Source organism: Poecilia mexicana, unplaced genomic scaffold (assembly GCF_051168715.1).
Source record: "Poecilia mexicana isolate PSO_F unplaced genomic scaffold, ASM5116871v1 scaffold_19, whole genome shotgun sequence".
Taxonomy (NCBI): Eukaryota; Metazoa; Chordata; class Actinopteri; order Cyprinodontiformes; family Poeciliidae; genus Poecilia; species Poecilia mexicana.
In genome coordinates, this window is record NW_028263388.1 from 15741377 (window position 1) to 15754715 (window position 13339).

The window sequence follows — 13339 nt, forward strand, 5'->3', positions numbered from 1 at the left end:
AACACACCTGGAGTGAGAACGGTCGATCTCTCCTTCCAGAATCCGCAGCACTCTCGGGAATGTAGGTGCCAGGGAAACGTCTGAGATAAAGGAGATTTTGGCTGGTCTGCAGGATTATTGATCACCACGAGAGTTTGCAGGTCTTTTGCCTCACGTTTAGCCAGCAGCCTCACGACCTTCTCGTTCATGGCGATCATGTTTCTCATTTCTGGTCCTGAGCCGAGGCATGTGAGGAAACAGATCAGGTGTCTTCACAGGCTGAGAGTTAGTAAAAGTCTTCAAATTAAGCTCCAAATGTAGAGAGAGTCTTTTATTCATAAACTCTGCTGGGACACTTGCTCATAATGAGATGCAAATATTCCAAAATGTATTTTTCTGATGAGCGGCAGGACTCTTGGATAAACGGATAAAAAGAAAGGTAATATTTTAGACAAATCTTTAAGGATTCCAGCTTGTCATATTTTGTATGTTATAGCTACTAATTTTAAAAACATTTTTACATAAATGAAATATTGTGCAGTCAACATAGACTCACCACATTTAGTCCCTCTAAATGTGTATTCTGTGGTCATCGCTGTCACTGACTTCATTTTTTTGTCTCTATTTTGTTCACGTCATAGACTTTACATGTCATTCGTTGTTTCTACTTAGCTGTCTTACCTTCCTGGAGTTAGCTGAGCAATTATTACCTTATTCCCTCTCTACAGATTATCCACTTAGCTCCGTCTTTCTCACTTTCACCCTGTCTCACTCCAGTATAAAACACCTGATGGGGCTATTCCTGCCTCTAACTATCTGTGTTTTGCTCTTCATGCAATAGATTTTACTATTGACTCAACCCTGTATTCTTAACTGTAGTTATCTCCTAAACGAAGCAACTACAGGAGCTTCTGCTGCCATGAACACTTGAAGTTTTCTTATAGAAAATATTCCTAGACCAGTTTGTCACAGTTTTTATTGTGCGTACTTTGTCCACTCAAACCTCCATTTGGTTACTGCAGATGGCTTCTCGCACAGAGTCTGGTACTACTGGAGAATTGCTGTAAGCTGATGACGCCATGCAATCAACTGTCCACTGTTGATGCTCGTTAAGGAGGAGGGATAGCTGTAGAGTCAGTGGCTAGATGCAATCAACTTGGATTCTTTAAAAAAAAAATGTAACAACTGTCAGAGTAAAACTGAGCCTCACTGCACTTTATATCTAAAATCAAACTGGAATTTATATAATTTGTCTTGACTCTGTCTATATTACCTGAAACAGGAACTGCAGGAGACATTTCGAGGGTCCTGTGTCATTTTCCTTCCACTTCCCAATTGCGATTAGTAGTCTGGGGTTTTAATGTGAAGAAATGTAAAGAGCATAAATTTGTTTTGCAAAGCAGTGTATAAAATAATAATAATTAAGAAAAAAATACAACAGAAATTTAGTCAACTTCTGCTGCAGACATACCATGTAAAATAATTTGATCCGTTTTGATTATTTTCAAAACCAAAACCTTAAATGACCTTGTTTTTACTGTTGAGATAGCAGGCAGAAAGATTACTATTTTAAATGTGAGTAAAAAAAATCCTGGATGTCATGCAGGACTGCAGATGTCACATGCTGTTTGTAAGACTATGGCACCTTGTGTCACACAATGCAGGGATGATGTATCCCTGCAAACACACACTCCACCTCCTGCGGGAGCCGTGTGTGCCTATTAATACTGAACAGGACATCTTATCTCTTGCTATTAGATAAAGAAAAGTGAAATAAGAGAAGGCTTTTATCGATACACAAACTGCCTAAAAAGCAAGAAACTGGAATGAGTCTAAGCTCTCGTTTCCTCCAAAAGTTCAGGGATATGGCAGCTATTTATGGTCCCGGATTGAAGTCTCTGTGAGAGTTCAGTCTTGACAAAACAGTAACCAAAAGTCATGTTCTGGAGCTTTGGTCAGATGAACGTTACGTAAATGTCTCAGTGTGTTTTCGTCCCTTCCTCCTGACCTTGCAGATGTTCCTCTGTTCAGTCTCTTAAAGCTGTATAGACATTATTTCTGCGTGGAAAAAAAAGCTTCAAAGAAACCAATTCTTGTTTTACTTTTTTTCTGCTTTAAATAACATAGCAAGATCACAGTATCATAATGATTTTATTTTATAAAGCGAATCAGTGCAACTGAAGAGCTTCATGTTGTGTATGTCCAACTGTGTACATTTAAGTCAAGTTCTTCCACACCATGCTTGCTTATCGGTGTCTTTATGGCTGTTACTTTGTGTACTGGTGAATGAGTGCATTGACTGACACTGTTTATATGTGTGTTTCAATATCACTTACACAGTGGTATTGAAACAGGAAATGGGTAACCCTGCGACCTTTCCCTCAAAGGGTAAGGTTGGTTGGTGCTGAAAGATTCCACCACACAAAAAAAAAACCTCTTCTCCATCAAACTGCATACATATCGCAACAAAAAAAAGAAACAAATTTCACAAAAACTCAAAGTCAAATGTAATTACCAAAGCTTTATCAAATTACTAATATAACAATGATCTATGGGCATTCAGTGTCACACAGATGATGAGTAGATCTAAGTGGACAAAGTGAACATTGAACGCTGAGTTTTAACTTATTTGATCCTTTTTTAATCACCCTTTTATATTCTGCTCACTTAACAGAATTTAATAAAACATTGAAATCCCCCCTCTGACCTGGCAGATGGCAAAACCTTTCACACTGACAATAAAATTAGATGCAAAGAATAAGCATATTTCAGTTAGTAAGTCTCTCTGCACATATTTGAAGCTTTGGGATGATGCAGTCAGAAAAATGAGGAGTTAGATGCAGAAAACTAACAAAATTATTCCTGCTTCATGTGAAATCTTAAAGCTAACTCGAACTCTATCAAGACTTAGCAAAAATTATTTTAGTTTTAAAATGTCTCATAACAAGTTTGGGAAATCATTAAAGGTCTTTGCAATGAAACAGTTAAGAAACCTTAGGTCTTGAGGAAATATTGAGCATCGGTGCCTGTGAATTGGAGCTTTTTGGAGCTGAAAAGTCGGATCGATTCAGAGTTAAGGACCAGTGGCTCTACTGCAGGATGCCTGCACATCATGAGAAACTAATTTCAGGCAGACATGAAGCTACCCTACTCCTGCTGACCTGTTCTTTTTATATGCCATGAATATCATTAATGTTCATAACTGCAGTTTGGTTCAGGCCTTTCTGCTGGTGCCAAGATGAAATAAAGCAGCCATCCACAAAGCAATTTGATGCCCCTCGGTGTTGTTATCAAATTACCTCTACAGGCACCAAACGTGCCAGTCCTCCGGTGCTTGTTCAGGGGTTTTGGCACATAAACAACCTCTATGATGGCATTAATTAAATATGACAAACTGCTTGTAGTGGTGATTGCCCTGATCGTATCAGAGGGGGAAGCTTTTATGAATGTGTTGACTTGAAAGTGCTGTTTATACTTGCTGTGCATCCACACATGGCTGAGAGATAATACAGTCCAAATTTGGTTGACATGGATGAGTGAAGAAAATTAGGAGAGCAGGTCCTGGATTGGCTGATGAAGACAGGGTGAACAACACTCAGGTGAAAAGGTCAAACTGGGAAAGAAAAAAGCAGTATATATTGAGAAACAGGAGGTTAATAGGGTCAATGAGTCAGCCCCATCTGTTGTTGTGGACCTGCAGTTTAATTGAATGAGTGCATTGACTGACACTGTTCATATGTGAGGCTGTTTGGCTGTGCAAACAATGTTTCTCTGAGATCTTTCAGAAATCTCATCAGCACAAACCAGCATTTTATGCAAAATTTTTTTTTGTAATTTTCTAAGTGAAAGACATGACAGGGACACGAGAGAAGACTTCCACTTCTTTGCACTTTTTACAGCTAAGACCAAAATGATTAATTTAGTTAACATGAAACATTTAACATTTTTGTTAAATGTTTCATGTTGCATATGTGTATGTGTGCATGTGCCTGGTTGTTACGTATTTTCTAAAGGCTCCCCTTTGTGGCTCAGAACAGCAACAGAAGAAGTCAGGTAGAGACAGCAGGACAGTTTTAGAGTGCCTTGTTATATGAGCTAATGAGTCGGTCACACTTTTACATTTTACCAGCTCAAAAATGATGACAGCAGATGTTTTTTTGTTTTTGTTTTTGTTTTTATACAACGTTAATTATAAACAATAAATATTAAAAGTAAGCCTTCAAAAATGATTTTCCAACAGATCCTGTTACAAGGACTTCTAAGAGAATCTATAATCTATACTTCTATTTTATGCTGTTTTTTTTTTTAAACACTTAGACTCATTTTTCTTTGACTTGTATTTTTTGTGTGTGTGTTACTCTTCAGAAGAAGCACAAAGGCCATGATCGACTGGCCTAATGTGACAGCGTCCAGCTCCGAGGAGCTGGACCTAAAACCAGAGGAGCTGCAGAGATCCAAATGTGTCCTTGGCTTCATTCCAGTCATTTACTACAGTGTTCTGCTTTGTGTGGGAGTACCAGGTATACTGTTCGTCTAATTCATAGTTCGTATGTAAATTAAAGGCATAACTATAGAATCAATAGAAAAGTGAATTAGTGGCATATTACTGGTGCTAATGGGTCAATTAGATGATATACTGGTGGTCATATGATGTGTGCTGTTGGTTCTTCCAACATAAGAACCAACAGCATATTTGTGATCTTAGCCAAATATATTAATTAATTAATAAAGCCAATAACTGTTAGATTTTTTTTTTTCTGCATCGCTTATACCAGCCCCATGGTATGTGGTAAAAGCATATGACAGATGTGCTTTAGTCATTGCTTCCTCCTATGTAAAACATATTTTTTGGTACCAATCTGAAAGAGATTTACAGGCAGAGGTATCAGTGACCACTGAGTTCACTTTACTAATTGTTCTTAAAGGTAAGTAAATCTACAGTCAAGGAACGGATTTGACTTTTAGCCAACGAGAGGGAAAGTCCCTTTTTTTGAAAATGAGAAATAAAGCTGAAATCCACAAATACTTCAAGCTTCCCTAAAAACAATTCGGTAAAACACCAAAAATACCTTAGTATGCATTTATATGCTTAGTGGAACCCATCTGCCACAGAGGCTAACTTCCACAGACTTGTTATCACCAGCTTTGTGTCAAGTAGTTGCACTAAGGTATTTCACCATGCTGCATTTTCTATTGAATGCTTTAGATACGCTCTACAAGAAATCCACAAACAAGCAAATCTACAGAGAATAATATGGAGTTTCGTTCCACTAAGAAATCTATGAATACGTGATATACCCATTAACATGCCAGTAATATTTTTTACTATGAACTGAAACGATGCAAAAGGAGTATTTCTTTTGAAAAGAAACTTGACTAAAACATGTGAGACACCAGGCCAACAGGGCCGTAGATGGACACTGTTGCTCTGTGGCTGAAATAATGACATTCCTGCTTCTGTCTTTGTTTGATGTTTCAGTAAACATCCTCACAGCAGTGGCCCTGTGCAGACTGGCATGCCGCACCAAGAAACCTCTGTACTACTACCTCTTAGCAGTGACAGGCTCAGATATTCTTTCCCAGCTCTTCATCATCTTTGTTGGGTTCCTGCTAGAGACGGCTGTTTTTCACCGCGACGTCCCTACCGTCCTGCTGCACGTGGTCAGTGCTGCAGAGTTTGCTGCCAACCACGCCTCCATCTGGTCCACCGTACCCCTTACTGTGGACCGGTACGTGGCGCTGTGCCACCCCTTGCTCCACCGACAGATCAGCTACCCGGCACGGGCCAGGAAGATCATTGCAGCGGTGCTGGTGTTGTCGCTTACGTCGGGCGTACCTTTCTTCTGGTGGTCAGACGTGTGGAGGGACAGCCACCCTCCCTCAGCGCTGGACGCAGTGCTCATATGGACACATGTTACCATCATCTACTTCCTGCCATGCAGCATCTTCTTGGTGCTGAATTCTTTGATAATCCGCAAGCTGAAGATAAGGCAGAGGCAGCAGCCCTGCCAAGAGGAGCGTGGGCCTCCGCGCCGTCTAGGAAAAACCACGGCCATGCTGCTGGCGCTCACCTCTGTGTTCTCAGTTCTGTGGGCTCCTCGGACTGTTGTGGTCATCTACCACCTGTATGTTTCCTCGGTTCACCAGGATTGGCGTGTCCACTTGGCCTACGACCTGTCCAACATGCTGGCCATGCTCAACACGGCTGTCAACTTTTTCCTTTACTGCTTCGTCAGCAGGCCTTTCCGCAGCGTCGTGCGGGACATCATGCTGCTCAGAGGGGGGCCGCTGCACCCTCGCCGGCCTCTGCCCCAGCAGCAGGCCCCCACCAACGCCTCCAACTCGTCTCTCTACAGTGGGAACAACAAACGCTCGCAGCGAGACTCCACCCCCTTGTCACCTCGCAGAAACAGAAAGCCCTCGTGACCTGGTGTTTCCCCCCCATTAATCCAAAACACCCGTCGTCCCACGGTCTCGGTGCACATCAAACCCCAGGGGCCAACACTGCGTTCCAGCCACGGCCGTGGACAGTTGCCAGTCAGCCCTGGAGCTCTCTCACAGGGCTCCAAACGATCTGATCTTTCATGGGTTTTTTGTCTTCTCTGACCTGGAGTTGTTTGTTTTACTAAATCAAGCAAAACGGCTGTTTATTTATCTTTGCAACAAGGAATTTGACAAAATTAAAGTGGTTTTGTTTTTTTTTCTTTTCCATATTTGGTAGAAATTTCACGTTTTTCATTCTGCTAGCCATCAAGGGTAGGAAAATAATAGAATAAATCACACGCTTGCCGCTAAATGTAAAAAATGAGTCTGCTGTGTCGCTACAGTTGTTACGCAAGTCTAGAAAATGAAAAAGGGTGGTCTGAAATGTGACCGGTTCATTTGTAAGCAGTTTGTTATGAACCACAGATATTAAGCCAATCGAGCAAAGAAATTGTACCCCACAGCACTCTCTCAGGAACAAAATCTGCTTGTTTGAATTACGAGCAGATTTTCTGTGAAACGAAATGAAAAAGCTGCACACGAGGCAGGGGTGAAGACCTGCTCTGTAAACAAGTCCTCAATCCGTGGAGACACCAACCAACACGAGCAAAGTGCAGGTCGGCCGTAGACGTGTGCACAAGCACACACGGAGAACACGGTACAGCTTTTCATGCATGCATGATCGTGTGCATGCATAGCCAGCTAGTACATTTCCACTTTCACCAAAGAGCACTGGATCAGTGAAGCCTCATGAAAGCTGCATCAGTTATAACTGTATTTAAACGTACTACCTGAAACTGTTATGGTTTAATGCCGCACCTGATTTTTCAAGTGTCTTATTATTGTATATAATATGTTTTTTTATTATTATTATTATTCATGCATTACAGAAGTAAATGTTGGATTTTTTTTTTCTGCAAGTCATTTTACATTAAATTTTTATTTTTAAATGAACTGAAAACATTTTTTATCTCCTTTTTGAATGATAATGTTGCAGTTTGTAACATTATACATTTCCTTACCACACAAATAAAGCCAGTACCCAAGCAGACTTTATTTTTCTTTAAAGATTGTAATCATTCTAGAGTCCTTTATTGACAGATTCCAGACAGAAATGTACAAAGATGGAGGAGAGAGGAAGACCTGCATCAAATGTCTCGAGGTCAACAATTGAAACCAAGATGACCACTTTGAGGACTGTAGCACTGCACCACTCGATGCCCCCCAATTAGACATTTTTGAGGTTTTTATATTGTCTTTACTTGTTTCATTGACATGGAATAGTCCACAATCCATGTCTACCAATCAGAGATTCTTCAAAGGAAACAGCTTTGCACAAGTCCTTGTATTTACTATAGAAATTCAGTATATCCTTGATATTTTTCTTCGACAAAAGTGGCTTCTGTCCTGCTTTTGACGAGCAAGTGCCTTCACCTCCATGTCCAATTATTTGCCCTTCTCCACTCCACAGGTATTTGATATTTACTGCTACTAGAGGCAGCAGTAAATAGCAAACACCTGGTGGAACGGCTCATCTGCTGAGATTATCATTCAAAGTACTTCTCAGTCCAACACTCCTAAAAATGATTGTTAAAATTATTATGGGAAGAATTGTTATGATGAAGTGCTGAAGGCAGAGTTTCAGAAAGAGTAGGAGCTTCTTAAAAAGACAGAGGTCCAATTTCAAGGCATCGATTTACAAAATCAAATTGGTTGATACATTCATTTTTATAACAGTGGATTGTAACATAATTTTCTGGCTGTGCTATCAAATGGCACTATGTGCTAGAAAATACATAATTCCATTTCTTCAATACCGAAAAGATTGTGATTTGTTTGGTGTGTTTGGTTAGATTGTTTTTGTTGCAGCTAAAGCAATGGCAGATCAAGCTGAGCATAGCAGGCAAGCTGGCAGGAGTGCTGCCAGCCCTGTGCCAGATAATTAGGTTTAGCTCTGGCAAAATCCCCGCATGGCTGGTCCAAGTTCAAATTCCCTGAACACCAGTCCACAGTGGTAAACACAACACAGATTAGCTACCGCATCTGCTGCCAAGCTACTCCAGGTTTAGGAAATTTCCAGCAAGTAATAGTTAATAGTAACATCATGTGACCAGACGATTTTGTCAGCTGACTACATGGAATATACTTACGTAGGTTTTTTTTAAAATATTTTTCGTTTCCTGGGTGGTGTTTGAACTTGTACTAGTTGCCAATTTCAGGATTCAGACTAAAACTGTTAAAATGAGCGATTCGATAAGAATGAGACATTGTTTTGGGGTTCCTGATGAATCTTCTAGGCCTTGCTGGAGAAGACTTCACACAGCTGTTTAACTTGTGTATTTTCAACAACCTTCAGCTCTGAATGGGTACAAATGTTGTGACATTACTTAAATTTTCTACAATGAATTGTGATAATCAAAACTGTTGGTGTAAATATTAAGCGTGTATCTTTTTTGACAAGTTATATACACTTTAAATTTCCTCCTCCCGCACACTCATATCTGAAGCTCCCAGTATAAACTGTCTGCTCCATCATTGTGTTTACAGTAGCGGTAAAAGACGTAGCGCTCATTCCTGATGTCAGGCTCATGTGGCCTACGCTTAGACTTTGTGCACAGACGATGACGTGAACCTTTTCTTAGAAGTCACCTCCTGCTTGTCCGGTGACGACAGAGGAAGGGAAGGAAGAGGGCATGTAATGGCAGCGAGTCGATGCTTATGGGGACTGCGGGGAACAAAGAATGAGGTGTCTAAACAGGCTTTGAATTTGTTAAATCAGAGCTGCTGCTGATGGCGTCAGGCTGCAGAGAGTTCAGGTGGAAGGAGAGGACTTCATGCGGCATATAAACCCCTGCAGCCACACGTCCGGGTGCCTGTCTGCCACCTGTTCTTTGTGCTTGTTCAAACACCCGCTGATATCCCCTGACTCAGCTCCCATTCAGCCCCTCTTCCTGTCACAAAGCGTCAAATGAAACACTTCAGAGGGTGACAGACTCACTCACACAAGAGAAACAGGAAGCTCAGGCTAATGGGCACTCAAGGGAAGTTCACCCAGTGTGCTTGAAACACGTTGCACCCTGGAGAATATTCACAAGTGAATCAAAGAGGACGATGTTAGGGGAGGTGGCAAGAACCTCTAAAGCTCACTAATAGAGAAATTGCATTTTAGGGGTCACCAAATATCTATAACAACCATTAGAGATGATCTTCATGCTAACTGTTATTTAGGAGGCAAGTCAGAATGAAAGTCATTTTCTGTACTTCCATCGCCAACATAAAGATGTGCCATTTTATTTTATTTTTATGTTTTGTCAGATGAGACGAAGATTAAGCTTTGCAACCGCAAACACTCCACATGGTTTGAGCTTGAAACAAAGGAAGCTAAATTTGTGAAAAGGAACCTCATGCACAAGGACAACATGCAAACTCCATGCATGTTCTGGGATTCAAAGCCAGACCTTCTTGCTGCAAGGCAACAATACTGTCATCTGTGCCACTGTGCAGCCCTCTATTTAAATATTTTTCATGCACATAATATTCATTTTATTGTTTAACATTTGTATTATATGAAGAAAAGCTTCTTTGAACTGACTTTTGGAACACTTTGGGCAGGCTTGATAGATTTATCAAAGTAGTTTATTATGTGATTAAGAAAACGTTTCAGACACGGAAGCATCCCGCTTGCGGTTATAGTGTGGGTGTCTTAAAACACTTTACACTGTTTACGCTGGGTAACGTTCCATTTAAAATACAGCTGCTCAATAAGGAGCTCCAACAAGAACAATTGCTCACCTTTAATGCCTCTCTGGGGATTTGAATTGAGCAGACTGAAGTGATCAATATGAAAACAGTCTAAAAGACCTGCACAGATGATGTAATATAGGATGAAGTCAAGAATGAGATACAGCTGAGCTCGGATGTGTCATGATGTATATGTGGAAAAAGTCAATCGAGCGACCCAGTGAGAGAAAGTCAGGCCCAGTTCTAAGGCCAGGTGGAGGGTTTAATTATGGGGAATGGAAAGCTAAAAGCATGACTTCCTATCGGTGAGGGCCAAATGGAGGGGCTGGTTCACACTGCGCAAAGATCGGCCTCCCTGCATGGGACAAATGAAGCTGCAAAAATCAGCTCTTGAGTAACAAGTGTAGGTTTCTGCACAGACTGTTATGGACTAAAACGTAACACGCCAGCTTGTGCTAAGAGCATGTACAAGCTGTCCTCAGGAAACCAGCTTACTACATCAGATTAGTGCTTTTTGAAGGAATACAACCAAGCACTCTTCACTCAGCATCAAAAATTACATGTTTTCCTGTCATTAGCAAATTTAATTGTTTACTTAAAGAAAATATTGTGCAACAGCTTTAATTTTTCATGCAGTTAGAATATTAAACTCTATAACATGAACACTATAATAGAATATTTTCAATCATTTCCTTTATTAATGGTGACATTTTTTGTATTTTACTGATAATTGTAAAAAAAACTTTTGACTTTGTTTTAAAGTCTACTCTAGGCAGGTTTATTCCTAAGATTCATGCCCAAAAAATTGACATAGAAGCAAGACATGAAATGTTGGCTCCCGAATGAAAGAAATTTGTGGTTGGTTGACTATAACAATGTAACAGTGCTATTCAGAAATGTGTCTAATGCTGCTGAAAAACATGTTATTCTGCCTTTAAACTGTTAAATATTTGGAGAGGAAATGCACTGGAGCACCACACACATCCACAACAGCCTGGCATTTCTTTTTTTATGCTGGTCACCAGCTTGGCTGCACAATAAATGTTGTGCATGTTACAATGTTTAAAAAACTTGTTTTCATAATGAAGGATTTTTTTTTCTGAAATTTTCAGAGCACTGGTGCACAAGAAGGGGGAATATATTCAAGGTGGTTTAACACATCTCTAACCTGGGTGTCAATAAGTGGGGAGAACACTACAACCAAAACACAAATAGAAAATGGAAACAGAGGCATATGTAAGAGTCGTTTCTTCAGGGAATACCAAGAGTTGAGCAAAAATAATTCAACCAGCCACAGAAGCAAAATGAAGTATAAAAACTGTAAGAAAAAAAGGCAAAACCAGAGTATACAAAGAATTCAATAACACTTTTTATAAATGTCAAAACTTCCTGCGGTATTCGGTTTAGAGTGAATCTCAAATTGAACCTGGTTCAGTTATTTTCTGCCCCCTGGTGGCTAAAGTCAAAAGAACTTATGTGATATAATCTCTTGGCCTGCAACTGAGATTTTGTTAACTTTTTGTTAGTTTGACAGTTCTTTTTTATTAGTTTTACAGTTCTTTTTTTTCTTTTTTTTGTTACCAAAAACCTTGACTTACATTACCTCCACTTCCTTCCTCTGCCTGTTCGACACGTCAGTTTGCTGCAAAGTGTTTTGCTTGTGTAAAAGTTAAACAATTCATTTAACTTAAAAGTTAAACAATTCATTTACAAATAAGATCATACCTTCTGAATAACTTTATTCCGTCAGACTGAATGTCAGAAATTTCACAACTTTTGAAAAACTATTAGGCAATTTTTGCTTTACTAAAACAGCATGTCAAAATAAATAAAACATATTTCTGAGTGTGTAAGTAAAATTGTCTTGTCTGTGTTCATAAAAAAAATGCTTGAGGAGTCTTTGTCTTTTTCTTATTCTGTTGTTGTCATGTTCTTTTTGTGCTTAAAGAGTAATTCCATCAATTTTACTAAGCAATAATGAGAGGTTCAGATCGTTTTTGCACAAAATACACTCTATTATGACTATTCTGCTGACCAGTGTGATCTTTAAATCTCATGCGCTGTCTAAACCGATAATCAATTGTTTTGAAACTAACAGAAAACATTGTTTTCATAAAGCAATTGGGCATTTTCTTATCTATTTTCCACCTCTAGGTGTCTCTGTATGACACAATAATATCATCCAACCACTCGATATCCTATTTTGATGACACATAAATCAGTATATAAATCAAAGAATAGATAAACTGACTCATGCAGAAGTTTTCAGTGAGCTGGACATTTAAAGTTTTATATATTTGTTTGTGGTTAAATCAGGGTAAAATACACCATGTCGTGGTAAAAGGTAAAAAAGAAAATCATGAATGCATTAGAAATAAAGAAATAAAAAAATATATATATATTAAATCTATATGTTAAATATGTTAGTTTGCATCTAGGGAGCTGAAAGAGTAAAATGATAGTCCTGAAATGAGGAAAAACATAATGAGAAAAACATACTGAAAGGATGATTAGGAGGCTTTTTGTGAAGCTTTATTCCTTTATAAAAGCATAAAGATTAATGTATTGTTCATGGGGACTGTTGATTGAATAAATCAACCTTTAAAACTGCCCTTTTCTTTTGAGGCCAGATGGAGCCTCTCATCTGTGTTTGCAGTGAGGTCGCTTACATGTCCGGATTTATGTCAGCAAATAAAGCCAGTGCATGGACTCAGTTTCCATCAGGACTGGATGTTCTCACTTCTTTGTGTCCTTTTCAAAATGAATGTATTTAATTGTATTTAATGAACATTAAACATCTGGTGTAGAAAGGAATATCAGCCCTGTGGAACATAAACATGAGCAAAATACACCCTCAGGGATGACTGAGACTTAACTCTTTAAATAAAAAAAGCACTTTTAGTTTTTACTTTTAACAAAATAACTTTTAGATAACTTTTTAGATAACTTTTCATCAATTAGCCTTATCAGCTGAATTTGATCTGAATCTGTCTTTATGATTCCATTTTGTTGAATTAATTTGACTGTTTCCGCTGGATATGGATTGGGTCTGTTTGACTTGTAATAAGCTCTCAGAGTACATTGTTGTGAATTGGTAGCATAAATAAACTGAATTTATTATTTTTGTGTGTATCCA

General features: G+C 39.2%; 1 protein-coding gene across 1 annotated transcript; it reads left to right on the top strand.

The window, feature by feature from the left end:
* The first annotated feature begins 4338 nt into the window (after positions 1-4338).
* gpr142 (G protein-coupled receptor 142) lies at positions 4339-6703 on the top strand. The gene is made up of 2 exons (XM_014994815.2): positions 4339-4499; positions 5459-6703. Exons 1-2 carry the CDS (start codon positions 4361-4363, stop codon positions 6403-6405), a joined length of 1086 nt encoding a protein of 361 aa, XP_014850301.2. The 5' UTR covers positions 4339-4360; the 3' UTR covers positions 6406-6703.
* Positions 6704-13339: the final 6636 nt, after the last annotated feature.

What these genes read in the sequence shown, in the direction of transcription:
- gpr142 (XM_014994815.2), top strand. Translation starts at nt 4,361, where the DNA reads ATGATCGACTGGCCTAATGTGACAGCGTCCAGCTCCGAGGAGCTGGAC. An exon ending in GCTTTGTGTGGGAGTACCAG is followed by an intron (nt 4,500 to 5,458) that starts GTATACTGTTCG and finishes TTGATGTTTCAG; the next exon opens with TAAACATCCTCACAGCAGTG.